At 43.3% G+C, this 17806-nt stretch overlaps 2 protein-coding genes across 4 annotated transcripts; both read right to left on the reverse strand.

The window, feature by feature from the left end:
• Positions 1-3099: 3099 nt before the first annotated feature.
• On the reverse strand, positions 3100-5671 carry LOC129592949 (uncharacterized). Of its 2 annotated transcripts, none has more exons than XM_055489108.1 (3): positions 5358-5671; positions 4945-5207; positions 3100-3984 (listed from the first exon to the last, which is right to left on the reverse strand). In XM_055489108.1, exons 1-3 carry the CDS (start codon positions 5476-5478, stop codon positions 3316-3318), a joined length of 1053 nt encoding a protein of 350 aa, XP_055345083.1. In that variant the 5' UTR covers positions 5479-5671; the 3' UTR covers positions 3100-3315. The 2 variants fall into 2 exon arrangements, with proteins under 2 accessions (XP_055345083.1, XP_055345081.1); XM_055489106.1 differs by having other exon boundaries at positions 3100-3999.
• Positions 5672-12467: 6796 nt separating this feature from the next.
• Positions 12468-17534, reverse strand: LOC129592939 (uncharacterized). Of its 2 annotated transcripts, XM_055489096.1 has the most exons (10): positions 17195-17534; positions 15812-16235; positions 15468-15710; positions 14733-15389; positions 14509-14623; positions 14249-14436; positions 13998-14181; positions 13537-13909; positions 13137-13413; positions 12468-13057 (listed from the first exon to the last, which is right to left on the reverse strand). In XM_055489096.1, the coding sequence occupies exons 2-10, from the start codon at positions 16018-16020 to the stop codon at positions 12589-12591; spliced, it is 2715 nt and encodes a 904-aa protein (XP_055345071.1). In that variant the 5' UTR covers positions 16021-16235; positions 17195-17534; the 3' UTR covers positions 12468-12588. The 2 variants fall into 2 exon arrangements, with proteins under 2 accessions (XP_055345071.1, XP_055345073.1); XM_055489098.1 differs by lacking the exons at positions 12468-13057; positions 13137-13413 and having other exon boundaries at positions 13543-13694; positions 13778-13909.
• Between the last annotated feature and the right edge of the window lie 272 nt (positions 17535-17806).

Raw genomic sequence — 17806 nt, forward strand, 5'->3', positions numbered from 1 at the left:
CTGCCACTGGACTTTCAACTTTTCGACAAAGTATCCGAGGGTACAATCGGACTTTAACTTTTCAACAGAGGCTAGCACCCGGATACCAGGGCTACCCTCGGATTCAACCCTTCAAGGCCCGGCACTAGGACGGTACGAGACCGGGTCCTTCGCAGAGGCTCGGACTCCCGCCCAGAGGCATGTCAGGCCGGTCGCCATGGCAGCCTACGAGATGGCAGCCAGCGACAGCCCTGCTTCCGGTGTGCTGACTCACACACGGAGTCGCACTCGCTGTCATACGCTGTATTGACCTCGACTCAGGCTCAGCTACGCCTTGCCACACCTACGGCTTTACGTCTCGGCCAATCAGCGATCCTTCGCTCGTGTTGGATCAGCCTAGTGCCGCAGATAGGCATTTTCTATGTTACGGCTCATTCAGCCGCTCATTCCTGTTTAGTCATGATTTTCTCTCGCGCTGGCCACTTGCTATGCGCTTTGCCCATGCTTTACTGCTGTACACAATAAAGCCTCATTACTCACTGTCGTGAGCCCTCTGTGTTATGCTGCTGATAGCCGCCCCTCCCGGAAACGCATGTACAGGTCCGATGCGCCCCAAACGGCTAATCTTGTACCATGGCACAACGATAGTACTGTGCGTCATCGCACTTTTCTTTATGATTATCCTGTATGGGAGGCTGTTACTTCATATGTACCGCCGCGCGCAGTTGCTGTTTACGACAAGAGTCGCCATATTTGGAGAATTACAGTTGTCCCAACAATGCTGCTCTCTGCCAAACGACGGCTTCAAGAACTTTTTCCAAAGCAGGGAATACAGAGCAAGCCGGATGTATATTGCCATAACGGTGACGGTGATTTTACCAGTGACATTCCATTGCATCATTCGCTTCATTGCTGGAACTGATGTTAAAGTCAACCAAAACGCTTTTGCAACAGCCGGTTATTTTATCATGCTCTTATTTACTTTGGTCAATCCGATCTTGTTGTTTGGATTCAATCGCAATTACCGAATTGGATTAATGCGGACTTTGGCCAAGTTAAGATGCTTTCGCTCATGTGGATGGAATAACGGAGAACTGGCAACCGCAACAAGTAAGTGCATAGAGTGCACTCAATTTGCAAGTGAGCGGAAACGTATGATACACGCTTTATGATCGGACAATGTATAGCGCAAAGCGCAGACAAGTGATATTAGGTATTTGTTATCAGTCGAAAGTTGTCGGAGCTGTGAAGTTCAAAGCACGGGTACGTCATGGAAGTAAGCTTATCAAAATAAAGTTTTCTTTCCACGTCAGACGTGCCATGCAAGGAAAATAGCCCGGCACATGATACCAAATTGGCACGGATACGTTCAGATTTTTCTTCATTAAACAACTTTTCATTGATTCATTCCATTCCGTATCAAATTGTTTATCTTGCTAGCGCAGTTCTTGATGTGTGCAGACTGTACGAGTGCAATTCATGAAAACGATCTGCGCGCGCAACGCTCAGCAACAATTAAGCGGCGTAACACTTTCTGCGTTGTCTTATAGCGGTTTGTTTGCTAATCGGTTTAGTACGGGAAGTTTTGAGGAAGAAGAAGGAGGCTAGTTAAAAATGGAAAACTCGACTTATCCACCTATTTAAGCGACAACGACGGTCTGCATTGTGTTCTGGATTTAATTATAGCCATTGTCTCGGCTTGTATTATCATAGCGAACACCTGTTGGCTCCTGTCAGTTGTGCCGCACTCCAAGCAGCGTACTCAAATAGGCGTCTTCTTCATCTCAAACTCCACCTTTGATCTTGTACTGAGTGGTTTGTCTTCCATTGCCACCTCGTGTTACGTACTGGTATGGGGATACCACATCGACTCATCACCATACACCATGGCTTTCCAGAAAGATGTGATGGCTAGCGCGGACGTATTTCATGTAACGGTATATGCGCTTATATGTGTTTGACCTTAATATTATAACAGAAGGCTGATGATGGGCCTCCGTTTACAGTGGGTTGGCTACACTCCGCGCCACGACGCACAACAACCGAAGGTGATGGTCAAAATTGAAAAGGCGAAGACGCTACACAGTTCAGAGAATTACAGGAATCAGGAAGACGAAAAGTCATTCCGAACGAACGATCGAACGAACGAAAGAAAGAAAGAAAGCTTTCTCATCGAAGTTTATTAGCAATTGAAGAAGTGCGGATGGCTGCGAAGCAGCACCGTGCCCGACTGATTTCCGTAGACTCATTCTCATCTCCACAGAAGCTAGAATTCGGAGCACACACCGCCCACAGGCTACTGATTACATCATCGGCTTTAAAACCGACCAATCAAATAAAACATAATTATTTGAATCTAATAGCACTCGGCGCTATAATATACAGGTGCAGTGTATGTACGAAGAGAGAGCTCGTGCCATCAGCGTTCACCCAACGGAAATCGTTGACATGGAAATCAGCCGTACTCGGACATCACTATTTTGCCCCTCGTTAGAGATCGACTTGAACAAGTGCATTGTCGGCACATGAGAAATGTCTTGAAAATTCAGTTTTAGTAATACTTCTACATACAAGAAATCAAAGCTAAAACATCGTACTGAAAGGTATGGTTTTAATAATTCTAGTTTTCCGGCATATGCCATATTTTATTGCGTGCCAGACGGATAACATACCAGGTTTTATCCCTTGCCATGCCAGTGGCACCGCCAGAGGCGCTTGCCAGTGCCAGGTTTTCCACCCTGCCGATTGTTAATCATTATCAGTTGTCTCGGTATGTCAGTCGCCTGTTTCCCGGACATGTCAAACACTCAAAGGTGTATTCCCAGGTGCCTAGTGCCCGGATAAGCTGCTACAGATCAAAATTAATGCTGATACCTTATTAAATCTGCATGACCACACATTTTCAACCATAATTCTGCTATTGAATACAGTTTCACGAATAACCGAACGGCAAACTAAATAACTTGCAATAACGTAGTTCGCATACGATCTCATGCATATTAGTAAGTACTCTGTTAATTGCAGTGAAAGTACAACTGTAATTATGTATTTAATCGGCGCATCACGCAATGAAAAAGTGCAGCAACTATGCCATAATAAATAATAGTTAAATGATGGATACATATTACACGGTAAATCAGCGTTTATTCGACAGAAGCACAAGCTGATCATACGAATGCAATATGTTCTTTCCAAGTTTATCACCGGAAACACTCCCCATACCGCACGATTATCAGCTGTTGCCTGTGCCGTGTTTTACTCAACCTTATAATTGTTAGTTACATAAGATATCGTTTTACAAAGCAAGGCCAAACAATGAAAAATAGGAGAAAATCTTTACAGTTCAACAGTATGCCCAACTGCTGAAGACGGTGCCGCAACATTCATTCCTCCGGAGGTTTGTTGTGATTCGTAGTGATAGAAGCATCGTGAATATTGCGTGCGATGCAAATGCATGTAATGATGGCTGCCCACTCCGGCGCTTCCGCAGTTTTTCATAGGGCTGACTGCGACGAACTTCGGTTTTTTTGCCGCTTTCAACTCCGCCCGGCAATGCTTCCGAAAAGTCTCCCAGGTCGGCAGCAGTTCGGCCATTTTGCAGTCAATGGCATAATACGCCTTATATCCCTCCAGCGGATCGTCGGCCTCGAAGACCCACTCGTGCAGGTGGCGTAGCGCCGCCTCCTCCAGATACAAATCCAGGCAGCGCTGGAAATTCGGACCGTGACAGTGCGCTGTCCGGAACGGAAGATGTGGCGAGGCACGAGTGACGTACAGGCCACCCGGACAGATCTCCCTGCGGCGCTGATGATGATAGCAGATGTAGGCCAGGTGCTCGGCAGTGTCGAGTTTTCGAGCGCGGCGGTAGATAAAGCCCTGGTGGATCACCGGCTGGATGGACGCGCACAGCGTCACGTAGTCGATATGGTTGGGATCGGGATCCTCGTCATCGTCTGAGCTGGAAGTGTTGGCGTCCGAAGGCGTGGCTTCACGCGGGGAGGGTGCCTGCAACATACGAATCTTACAAGGAAAAACTAAAAAGTGGAAATCAACCAGTCAATCCTCAATTAAATTAAGTATCTGTACAGAGGGTGAGCCACCCACATTGGCACACTTTTGGTAGGAAATTATTTGTGACTTTTGGACTCAAGTCCTGTTAAATTCGCTGATGCAGTTTTTTCCCTTAGCTCTCTGTGAACGGAAAACAACTAATTTTCCATGAAGATTTTGCGCACACGTGGCATAAAGTGACCACAAGTGGATTTTCAAAGGCATCCTTTACTAAGCTCAGATAAACTTATCAAGTACAAAATACCCCAGGCTATCGGGTAATGTTTGTAAAAATGTTGTTGTAGACGAAAGGAAGTTTTCAAAAATCAGTTTGTGCAGTGTGCCAATGTGGGTGGCTCACCCTCTGTACATTCAACGGTTGACGGCAGTTTTGAAATAAAAATAGCAAAAAATGCAAAGAGCTCAATAAATGCACAACGCCGCTATTTTCTCACCAGTTCGTTACGTGTTGCATGTCGAATCGTTCACTAAGCCCAAAGACTTTGCAGTTTGCATGCTTTTCTCAATCTTTAAAGAGAAAATAAAACCGTATGTTTACCAAATAACTGATGCATCTAAAAGATGTAGATATCGAAATTTATATTGGAGTATTTCTGTCGAATTCACAGAAAAATAATTTGATTTATCGCAAGTCCACCATCGTGTTGTTGAGATGCAGGCTTACTTTTACAGCGGGTATTTCATTGCTAATGCCTTTATACCGACTATTTTTCACATTCGATCCAACCCTCGTAAAACGATGTAAAATGTGGTCGCCGACCACATTTAATTAATGAACATGCCCTAATTAATGAACATGCCGTCAGATTACCACAAATTTCGTTGGTACTAATGTCAGAACAAATATTGCAGCATATACAAATAATTTCGCCAGTGTGAATTTCTATTTCTTACCGGTATTTTACTAGACCCTTCTCCGGAATCAAAGGCGAGGCTGATAGCCGTACGCGCGGGTGGATGCAACAAGGGTGCACGTTGTGGTATCTCGGAGGATTCCTTCGACGGCGATCGCCCTGGAGACGACCGTGGACCATCACGGTGCAAGTTGGAATCGATATCCTGGAAACCGTGCGAATGATACTGGCCAGTGACCTCCGGTGGAGGTGCATGGGGAGGCGCGATATCCTTGACGGAGAACTGGTGTTGGCACTTGTAACCTGCAATTTGACCACGTTCCACCGTAGTTTAGAAAAAGGGATCGTTTAAGTTAGCTATGGTTTTTCGAACGAGCATTTTTTAGATCGTATACGAGTATATCAGCATATCGGTAGACATGCTTCTAGTTCTTACAGTTTTAATGTACGTACCTGATTTTAAGCCCTTCTTGCGACGCATAACGGGTCTAGACGGTCGCTCAACTGACAAATCCACCTCGCTATTCATGGCGTCGAAAATGATCTCCCGAGTACACGATTTCACTTCATCCATGAATATGATCGTACTGCCTTAACGATTCACTTTATGATGGTAACAAAAAGTTATTTATTTGCTCAAAATTTTTCTAATTTTTCTAATCTGTCGCTAACAAGCAATATTAGCATAATATTCCAATGAGGAAATAGGATTTTCTTGCACTGACATGCACGATTTCGAAATCAATAAGCGCTTGTTCAAACTTCGAAGCACTGTTATATTTTGGTAATGCTTTTCAGGTGGTTGAGTGTTTACATATATACATAGTACGTCGCGGTGCACGGTCGGTTGCTAAGCAAGTAAAGGAAGTATGCGCAAGCCAATACACAGATTCGGTTTTATTACAGATTCGGTTACCGATTCGAATTTATCCGTTACGTCATTACCTTTCATATCGTAGCATAGTCACTGTACTCATTAAGACGCTTCTTTCACTGTGAAACTGTGATAGGTCCACAGCCACTGCTGGAGTCACTGTCAAAATGAAATGCAACGTCATAAGATGCCGAGCTGACTGGCCGAAATGCTACAGCCAGATATGCAATCTACAGCCAGATATGCAATCAATCTCGTACATACAGTGGAACCTCCCGACCCTGAACACTCTCGGTACGGGGTTTCTTGTTCAAGGTTCGGGGGTGTTCAGGGTTCAGGAGTGCTGCCCCTGGGGGAGGGGGGCGCATAAAATTCCAGACAATATACAGTATAATATACATTATAATTATATGTGCGTATGCTAATAAACAAAAGGATATATACCGTTCTTAAATATATTTCCCGGCGGAAGTTATTAGTTCAGTTGATTTTTGTGTTATTCTTATGCTAATTTTGTCCGTCGTGATGTTTAATATTCAGATTCATTTACTGAAACTAAGGCTACTAATTGATAAAGTATGAACTAAACGTGATTCTGTGCTATGTAATTTGCTTGCGATGACATCCGTGAACACATTCAACACTTCCCGGATGCTTTCGCTGCTTCGCACACAACGCAAAGCAGCTCTCTGTTCACGGTTGGAGGTCCGTTTTACTAAAAAAAACGTATCGCGGTACGCAGCCGAGTGTTCAAGGTTCAGGATTCAAAGGTGTTCAGGGTTCAGAGGTCCCCCCCAATGTTATAGCTTACGAGAGCTGCGCGTACGAAAAATATTGTTCAAGATTCGGGGTTGTTCAGGGTTCAGAGGTGTTCAAGATCGGAGGTTCCACTGTACATGGCAGCAGCTGACCGTTAGCGGATGATTGCCATTGTAGGCTCACGCCGGGGAAAACTATGGTATAGCTTGGTAAAGGCTGTAAAGGTCATTAGCGTAACGGTAAAGGTTGGAATACTTGGTATAGGTAGCAACAACTATACTACAGGAAAGATGCAAATTTTGGTTGCTTAAAGCTTAACAAGTTTACCTGCCGAAACCGATACCACCTTTACCCACCGATACTGCACCAGTTACCACCTTTACCCACCGATACTGCACCAGTACCCACCGATACTGCACCAGTCACCACCTTTTCCGCCGATACCGCACCTCTTACCACCTTCACCCGCCGACACTCCACCTATTACCACCTTTACCCGCCGATACCGCACCTATTACCACCTCTACCCTCCGATACTGCACCAGTACCCACCGATACTGCACCAGTCACCACCTTTTCCCGCCGATACCGCACCTCTTACCACCTTTACCCGCCGACACTCCACCTATTACCACCTTTACCCGCCGATACCGCACCTCTTACCACCTCTACCCTCCGATACTGCACCAGTACCCACCGATACCGCACCTCTTACCACATATAGCGTCCGATACTGTAGCTCTTACCTCCTTTACCCGCCGATACATCTTACCACCTTTCGCGGCCGCTACCGTGCCTTTACAACCCTTTGTTGATCGAGCCTTCCAAATAGCCGTTAAAAACAGAAATCGTAGCCATGGTTAGTAGGTGTTAAGTCGTCTACGCCCATTAAAATGAATCGGTGCAGTTTTTGTTTTGTAAGATTTTTCGAGAAGTGCATTGTGCATGCGGACAATGCAGTTTAGAAAAAATTCTTGCCGGTTTTTGCCCATTTTAGAAACGTTTCCTTATAATGACCGAGCTGAGAGAACACTTGTTTGCATCCAACGCAGTACTTCTTCTCACAAAAGTTTATATAAATCCACACAAGCGTCGGTGGTCCTAAGAAATTATCCAAATTATTTACTGAATAACACAGCTCATATATTGCCATCATCGAATAAGACTGGGCGGAAGTATTATCGCAGGACAGATTATAAAAAACCAGGTGCCGTGCAGAAATCATATAAAAACTTCAATAATCCATCCCCTTTGCTACACAAGATAAGTAAATTTTACACAGTACCGTAATAAACAGTCTTGTATCAAGTTTATTAAAAACTGCTTCTATTGCATGACGATACAGCCATTTTTTTGTTGCGGTTGTTGGGAAACTTCTGAAAAATTACTGTCTACCGTACGCTAATGCACGCATAGTACATGTTATTGCAAATCGTAATCGGGTAATAAGAGGTGCGGTATCAGGGGGTATAAGGGGTAAGTGGTGCAGTATCGGCGGGTGTAGGTGGTAAGAGGTGCGGTATCGGAGGGTATTGGTGGTAAGAGGCGCAGTATCGGTGGGTATAGGACAAAGAGGTTCATTTCATCAACCTAAAGTGAAAACCTCTTAGTTTGGTTGGGAAAACCGTGGCACAGTATTTTACTAGACTAGAAGCCGCAATTTATTAACTGGCAGAGTTACTCGTACATTCAGAACACATTTTCTCATATTATTTTTCACAATAAGCTGTTGCCTTTCTGTCAAATTTTCGTAACTTACTGATTACAGTACAGTATTACTCGCCAAGTAGCCATTCTGAGACAACCGCCAAAACTAATACAATAATTCTGGGATAAATACTGGGACATTCGAATCAAACTATTTTAATCTGAGACCATCACGGCTCAGGCATACTTGATATAAGCTCAACGGGTATTCCATGAAAACCGGGGGCTGACCGACGGCCTGCTGTCCTGCTGCGCATTAGTTGCGAATCAGGAGGGCACTTTCTTCATTTGGCAGAAGCTCGGGCTGAAGGCTTGCATTTGCGGTTTCCGCCCGACGGAATCGACGACAACAAGGGGCGAAATCGCCGTTCTTCCAGTGTAATTTAATACTAGCAACGACCGCGGCGCGCTACGCGCCGCGGTATCCACCGAAGGTTACGTTGCGCTTTAACTATCGTGTGGTTAAATTAAACAGTTTACTTTAACTGTTTTCGTTACGGCGCTTAGTCTAGTAACTCTCATTTGGTTAAGTTACGCCGCTCAATCTCCTGGATTACGTTTCGTCGCTTTCTTTTTTTGTGGTCACCTTCCGCCACCACTCTCGTGTGCTTACGGCACCTTACGCCACTTACTTCCGTATACTTACACTCTTGCGGTTACGTTTTGCCGTTCACTGTCTTGTTGTTACATTGCGCCGCATACTGTCTTGAGGTTACGTTACGCCGCTCACTTGTGGTTACGTTACGCCGCTCACTTTCTTGTGGTTACGTTGCGCCGCTTACTTTCTTGAGGTTACGCTACACCGCTCACTTGTGGTTACGTTCGCCGTTCACTCCTTTGCGGTTACGTTCCACCGCTTACTCAATTGTGGTTACGTTACGCCGCTTACTTTCTTGAGGTAACGCTACACCGCTCACTTGTGGTTACGTTCGCCGTTCACTCCTTTGCGGTTACGTTCCACCGCTTACTAAATTGTGGTTACGTTGCGCCGCTTACTTTCTTGCGGTTACGTTGCACCGCTTATTCTCTTATGGTTACGTTACGCCGATCACTCTCTTGCGGTTACGTTACGCCGCTCACTTGTGGTTACGTTACGCCGCTCGCTTTCTTGTGGTTACGTTGCGCCGCTTACTTTTTTGAGGTTACGCTACACCGCTCACTTGTGGTTACGTTCGCCGTTCACTCCTTTGCGGTTACGTTCCACCGCTTACTCAATTGTGGTTACGTTACGCCGCTTACTTTCTTGAGGTTACGCTACACCGCTCACTTGTGGTTACGTTCGCTGTTCACTCCTTTGCGGTTACGTTCCACCGCTTACTAAATTGTGGTTACGTTACGCCGCTTACTTTCTTGCGGTTACGTTGCACCGCTTATTCTCTTATGGTTACGTTACGCCGCTCACTTTCTTGCGGTTACGTTGCACCGCTTATTCTCTTATGGTTACGTCAGACCGTTCACTCTCTTTTGGTTACATTGCGCCGTTCACTCTCTTTTGGTTACGTTCGCCGTTCACTCTCTTGTGGTTGCGTTTGCCGTTCACTCTCTTGTGGTTACGTTACGACGCTCACTTTCTTGCGGTTACGTTTCGCCGGTCAATGTCTTGTGGTTACGTTGCGCAGCTTACTTTCTTGAGGTTACGCTACACCGCTCACTTGTGGTTACGTTAGACCGTTTACTCCCTTGTGTTACGTTTTGCCGTTCTCTGTCTTGCGGTTATGTTGCGCCGTTCACTAACTTTTGGTTACGTTACGCCGCTCACTGTCTTGTGGTGACGTTACGCCGCTCGCTTGTGATTACGTTACGCCGCTCAGTTTCTTGCGGTTGCGTTGCACCGCTTACTCTCTTGTGGTTACGTTACGCCAATCACTTCTGGTTACGTTGCGCCGCTCACTTTCTTGCGGTTACGTTGCGCCGCTTACTCTCTTGTGGTTGCGTTACGCCGCTCACTTGTGGTTACGTTACGCCGTTCACTTTTTTGGATTTACGTTGCACCGCTTGCTCTCTTGTGGTTACGTTACGCCGCTCACTTTCTTGTGGTTACGTCAGGCCGTTCACTCTCTCGTGGTTGCAATGCGCCGCTTACTCTTTCGTGGTCACGTTACGCCGCTCAGTTTCTTGCGGTTACATTGCGCGCTTACTCTCTTGTGGTTTCGTTACGCCTCTCACTATGTTGCGGTTACGTCAGGCCGTTCATTTTCTTGTGGTTACATTGCGCTGCTGAATCTTTTGTGGTTTCGTTACACCACTCACCTTCTTGTGGTTACTTTGCGCGCTTACTCTCTTGCGGATACGTTACGCATTAAATTAGTGCAGTAGGTTCCTCGCTTAATAAGTGCGTTTAGCTGATTCAGTTGGTTTAATATGGTCGTTCAGTAGGTTCATTTGGTTTTGGTAGGGTCAGTCGGTTCACTAATGTTTCGATTGAGTTAAGTTAGTACAATAACGATTGGTTTAGCTTGATTTCGTATGGGTTAGCCTCATTTCGCACGATTGGGTTCGCTTTATTTCGTACGATTGGGTTAGCTTCATTTCGTACGATTGGGCTAGCTTCGTTTCGTTTAGGTTTTCGTATTTTGTATGGTTGGGTTAGCTTCATTTCGTATTTCATTTCATATGGTTTGGGTTCAGCGGGTTCACTAAAATTTGGTTGGGTTCAGTTGAATTCTGTCGATTCACCAAGGATTAAGATGAGTTCAACTGGTTCACTAAAAATCTGGTTGGGTTCAACTGGTTCATTTTGTTTAGTAAGTCTGTTTAGCAGGTACACTATAGTTTGTAAGTTTGTTCATCAGGTTCACTTGGTTTAGTAAGTTTTTGGTGCTGGCCAATGAGAGCGATTTGGATGCGGTTGCGTTCCACGATCAGCCGCTTTTCGGTTTGGTTCATTTAGTTCAGCAAGGATTAGGTTGGGTTCAGATGGTTCAATAAGGTTTTGCTTGGGTTCAGTCGGTTTTTTAAGGATTAAGTTGGGTTCAGATGCTGCAATAAATTTTGCTTGGGTTCAGTCGGTTCAGTAACTTTTTGCTTGGGTTCAGTCGGTTCAGTAACTTTTTGCTTGGGTTCAGTCGGTTCAGTAACTTTTTGTTTGGGTTCAGTCGGTTCACTTACTTTTCGGTTGGGTTCAGTTTGTTCACTAACTTTTCGGTTGGGTTCAGTCGGTTCAGTAAGGTTTTAGTTGGGTTCAGTGGGCTCAACAACTTTTCGGTTGGGTTTAGTTGGTTCACTAACTTTTCGGTTGGGTTCGGTTGGTTCACTAAGGTTTTGGTTGGGTTCAGCTGATTCATTTTGTTTAGTAAGTGTGTTCAGCTGGTTCACTGTAGTTTGTGTGTTTGTTCAGTAGGTTCACTTCGTTTAGTAAGTATTTTGGTTCTGACCAATGAGAGCGATTTGGAGGCGGTCGCGTTCCATAATCCGCCGCTTAATATGTAAGATCTTGTACAAACTCATAATACACCCAGGTAATAATGATCGTCGATATCAACAAAATACCGGGCAGCTGCAGGTATTCCGGGAGGAGAAACTGCGTCAGGGTCCACGGTAGGATGCACCACATCAGCGGTCTGACCATGAAGAAGATGAAAAAGCGTATGACAGATATCCACGCCGAGCAGAAACACGATGTCTTTACTGCACTGTATTACCAAAAAAAGCAGATTGCATTATGTTGTTTACGGATTTTTATTAGTCAATGTACTCATCTGTATTTACGTAGTTAATCGTAGTGCATATGAAGCCCAGTATTACATACTTGTCTAAGTGCGGACAGAGCCATAAAACAATTAACCATGTGCGGGACCAGTGGTCGTGGCCTACCGCTTTGAACATGGAACAGCCGCTTCGTAAGTAAATAGAAGCCGACGAATCAGCAATCTGTTACCTTGCAGAAGTGTAACAATGGTAACATTTGTCTGTAACAGCGGCATATTAGGGAAACTGTTACTGGTCGATACTAGCGTGTGCACATGCCATTAATAAAACCGTAACGACGAGTCGGTATTCAATATACATATACTCGTATATCTGTACTGGACTAATTCGTCGTTACTGTACAATATGGTTTCCATAAAAGTATGTCCATTACGCCATGCTTAACATTCTATCTAGTGTATTTACTCGTAGTGATCGTATTATTAATTGGGAAATTACTTATATGCTTTTGTATAATGAAATAATTTAGGTATTTATGCTGTTAGGTTCAAGTAAATATGGAAATCACTGCATAATAATTACCATTACTACCTTTATTTATAAAATTAATAAGCCACGACCACACTGACAAACAAACAAAAAACAAAAAATCGCACACGACATTGATGCATATAATTAACGCAACAAAAAAACAAATCAATAGTTTTCGTCCGAATTTCCTTCAACACTGCTGCCCAAGCCGCCGTAATATTTGATCGCCTGCTTATTTGCATAAGCATGTTTGCTGGCATCGCTTCCATACGCTTTCTCTTTTTCTGCATTATCCACCTGCTTGCAGCGATACGACCATAGTGACGAAATAAACAATTTTGACAACGAATAAAATAATGGCTGCAGGTTGCACTTGCACGTTTTTTTTACCACTGTTACCTCCCCAATGTGGTTTGGGGCGTCAAAAAACGATCGCTTGGCTGTTCGACTGATCAATTGCTTTGAATCCACCACTCGCATTATCATGTCCAAAACTCCGTCACAAATTCGCTCTTTTTCAATAACGGGACGTAAAGTTTGAAATACAGTAAACAAATCCATGCAGTGCTGTAAGACTTTTTCAGACGGACAAACCAAGCCTCCCCTGTTTGCCTGGTCGACGTATTTACAGTACCTGTAAAAATAAAGTTCAAAAGAAATATATAAGCATATATACATGTATTACGCTGTTTATAAATGGTTAACTTTCCTACCATGGAAAAACGGCTTTAGGTAACAGCAAAACTGAAATGCAGCATTCGCAACGATTCTTATCAGGGCCTCCGAGACTGCTACCACCGCATCGATGTAGAACGTAACCAGCAAGGTAATAGATTATGCAGATATCAACTGTCGATCCAGAGAATGGTCGACCGACGAGATCCTCCATTTTATCTTGCAATGCAATCAGGTCTTCCTCTTGAATCCGCTCAATAAGCAACCACTCTCTTGATTTTTGGACTTTTGCGTGTTTCTGGTCCCGCAGGAAGCCTAAATAACAAGCGCTTTTGGAGCAAGACCAAATTTCTGTGCAATTACATATATAAAAGTTTTACAATATATAAAAATTGTGATAAAAAGCAGGCCAGCAGTACTTTGTGCTGAAAAATATACCAATTAAGTTAAAAGCAGGGCCCTGAACCTCGCTTTCGAAAAGGGCGTTCCCATATTTAGATGGACTCGAATACGTAGTAAGAACTATATTTCTCCACACATCGCGCATCCGTTGCTCGGTCAAAATGCCAGTACGTTCACCGCCTTCGGCCCGCAACCTCGAAAAGCAAAACTCCGTCGGATCGTTGCACATCAGCCGAGTGCATATGTACTGCTGGTGATAATCAACGACTAAGACTACAATAAGTTCGCGCGCGGATAAAAGGGTGATAAGCCACCGCTCTACGAGGCCCTTCCGAAACCGTCCTTTTGATTTCTCTGTAATGATCAACCGCCGCAGCTTTTTCATCCAGTCTATCATATGATCAATAATCTGCAAAACATTAAAAATTAAAAAATATTCTTGTTATATTAAAAAATATTCTTGTCTTCTTGTTATATGATTGCTGTGCGAGGTGTACCTGCATTCGACCGTTCATCTCCATAACTTCTTCGCCAGTTATTGGACGGCGGACAGGGTGGCCTTCGTCCGAATGCGACCCATTCAGCACATCAAATGCAACATTGATCTTTCGTATGAAGAAACATGTATGCTGGCTGCCGTCAAACTGCTCATCCCCTGCTTCGCGATACGCGTCCAGTGAACTACAATATTTTGCCTTCATGTAACTGATAACGCATAATTAAATTAGTATTATATTATTGGGCTTACTCTGCAACGGTGTTACTGAGGACTTGAGCAGCTGGATAAACTTTCATCTTTTCGAATCCCTTTGGATGGATGTGACTTCTCCAACGTAGTTTTGGTGCCCTCTTCAGCAAATTGTCGCGTTCAACATGGTACAGCCGCTCAATGAAGTGGTAGTAGACTGTGCCCACAGAACCGTCGTCCAAGGGGATCTGAAACCAGATATTACTCGTGAAATTTAGAATTACTCGTAAAATTTTCGTACTTGTAAAACTTATGATTACATTAAATTGCTTCCCACTTTCAAATGCCGCGTAGGTATTTTTAACCAAGTGAGGAGGGTCGAAGATGTGGAAAACCTTCTTTCCGTCCACAAAATACGAACACTCCAGGGTATCTCTGAAAGCCGAAAAACGGTTTAGAAGGTCATTTTATTATATTTTATTTAACTTTAATATTATGTACATATAATACGTATCATAGTCCAAGCAACACAAGTAACGCTCACCCATTAGATTCAAAAAGACCAATCATCCGGAATCCAGCGGTATAATTGCTGCTGCCATCCGATACGGTCTCAAGAGTGTCGAAACCCGTTGCGTGTACATGTTTCACTGCGTCTACGGTCATATGACGCACAATGTTACCAGGAATGGCCCCGCGGCTGGTGAAGTACTGAAACGGATGGTCAAATCGTCTTCGCAGCCCACCAAACAAAAACACGGTGACTTTATTTGCCAGTGAGGTATCATGACTCCGCTGCTTGCTCTGAGATAATAGCTTCTCATAGCCCCCCATATCTGGGTAGCCGTTTCGTCGATCTTTTGCACGGTTGTAAGCAACGGAGGTTGCCAAATGGGCTTCGTCGAACCGGATGGCAACGCGTCGATCCCCTGGGTCGGTATGCTTACAAATTTCAGTGCACATCGACTCCATGAAAGACGTCCAGCCAGGTCCATTAGGCATGATGGCACCATAACGCCTAAGCGTCCGTTCACAAGGGCCCGGTAGCAATTTGCGCATAAGATCAAAGCCGCGACCCGATTGCTTTTGGAGCACCATGAACAAAGCCAAAAGCTCGTCAGAATACCGACGCCCAGTCCCTTCGGCATGAGACTGTTGGAGAATTTCTTGCACTAGGCTTTGGTAATGCGGCGGCAGAGAACTAAAACATTTTTTTAGTATTAGAGAAAAAAACTATTTCTAAAGCCATTTCGAGAAATGCGCTATACACTGTTATTACCTCAAGGCGTTAGAAAGATCTGATTTTTTTATGGCATCATCTGGTGCGATTTCTTGAATATGGGTACGAAACGCGGATTTTTTCTGTTTCTTCTCAGCTGACATGGATTTTAACAGCGCTGTCAAGTCGGTTTTTGATAGATACCCGTGCCGAGTACGGTTGGAAGGAAGCGAAGACGATCTGGTACGTTTACGACTGTGGCGTTTCGAAGTAGATTTCGATACTCGCTGACATTCATCGCATCTGTAATCAGATGTAGAAAATATAATTCTCGAAATCATTATGCCTTAAAAATGTACAGGTGCAATAATAACCAGATAGTATATTATACAACTATAATTAACCTGGTTTGGCCAGATTTCCCCTTGAAAACAACTTTGCATTCAAAGCTTCTCCATGTCAGTCCTTCCGCTGTTGTTTGAGCGAATCCAAGCTCTGAATTCTCTTCAAAATTTGCGCTGTTAGAGAATCCGACACAGTGTCGATACAACAGCAATTCATCTAACTCCAGTAAAAGTTCGCTAAGATTGGTCATTGGCGATGCCGGAATCATAACGTGAGTTTTGACACCCGCCTGGTAGCAACGCGGAACCAAATCGCCCACGAAATAAATGCAACGTTTGAACCACGTGGCTGGACCCGCGTCCGCACAACTAGGGAAAACGATAACCGCTTCCGCTCCCTCGTGAGGAAAGTTGACCACAGAATACTTGGGGCGCAACAAGTACGAATACTTAATAATATCCGCCAGGCTCTTCAGTTCAGGGCCTAACAATAAATAATCGTGTTTGTACTGCTCTAAAAATAAAATAGTGTACTTAGTACAAATCGTAATGAACAAAAATATAAATAATAGTATAAATATAAAATAATATATAATATATATATAACATCAAGAAATAAAATTGTAAAACAAAAACAACAAAATCTGTGATATCAAGATCGGGAGGCCATAACATAAAGCTATTCGATTCAGCATGTTCGGAAACTGTGTCAGTATCAAAGTAGCTAAGTAAGAACTTAAATATTTACTTATAGCAAAAAGTAAGTACTTAAAACTACTGTTAGTTCACGTTATTGTAAGTTTATCATAGATGTATATTTTGCAATACCACATATACTGATATCATATACCGCACATAATATCAAGAAACATGGTCTTTAATATAAACACAACAAAATCTGAGAAACGGTGAGCTTATACATATTAGTGCCACCAATGTAATAAGTGTTTCTTCAATATCTGTTTGCAAACATGTAACCGACAAATAACAGACAGATTCAAAGGTTACTCTCGAAATTATAAAAAATAAAACAATGTAAAAAATGCATTTTGAACAGCTACATAATAAAAGCGTACTGTTAGTTCACGTTTATCATAGATGTACTAAGTACACCATTAAGTACTACATTGGACGTTGACAATAATAAATGTAAAAATAATTTTATCTGCGACCAAAAACCACAAGAAACGTGGAGGCAAAGCCGAAGCTGTTTCTTGTAATAAAAGATTATGTACTTATAAATAACATAGTGATATGTAGTGTAACAATTATTTGACTAAAGCCCCGGTCACAGGATTATTTAGTTAGAATTATATTAAGATATGTATTTAAACAAAAGACATTTCAAACAAAGATTAGAAAATGCTTTGATTTCTGTAAATGCTTTTATTTTATTCCAGTAAAAAAATTATTCGAATATATAATAAAGTTATTGGAACGTACTTGATACTGCGGCTCCACATTTCCTGGGGCTCCGGTAACCTTTATGGTGAAGTTCAGCAGGTGGCAAACGGGAAGGTACTGCCGTCTCCTTCAAGATGTTTTTCCCTTTAGGAGAATCGCTGTGGTTTTGGTGTACAAAATCTTCTTCCGTGAAATGATTACGACACACAATATCATGCTTTGATGGGAGACGCAAGTTACCGCAAAACTGGATCCATAAATTGCGAGTAGGTTAACCTTCTTTAGGAACATGATGAAACGATAACTTTGGCGACTGCCCAACTTCCAGCGACTGTTTCTTTGTTCTCGTACCTTGTTCGCTTGGACAGTTCAGCACAAAACACTTCGTCACCATGTTTAACGTCACCACCACAAAAAAATGAAATCAATCAAAATTTTGCATGGCTGTTATGACCCGATATATTAATAAACTGCATACAACATAAAATTATTTCGTTGCTAGCTTTTAATTGCAGTGTAATGGCAAAACCGATTTCATGAACAAATGCATGGTAATGATGGCAGTCATAGACACGTAATCACTTTTGTGACCCAGTAGCTATAGCATACGAGAATGTGCTATTATTGTAGTTACAATACCACCAGACAGAG

The sequence above is a fragment of the Paramacrobiotus metropolitanus genome, unplaced genomic scaffold (genome assembly GCF_019649055.1).
Source record: "Paramacrobiotus metropolitanus isolate TYO unplaced genomic scaffold, Prichtersi_v1.0 Parri_scaffold0000057, whole genome shotgun sequence".
NCBI lineage: Eukaryota > Metazoa > Tardigrada > Eutardigrada > Parachela > Macrobiotidae > Paramacrobiotus > Paramacrobiotus metropolitanus.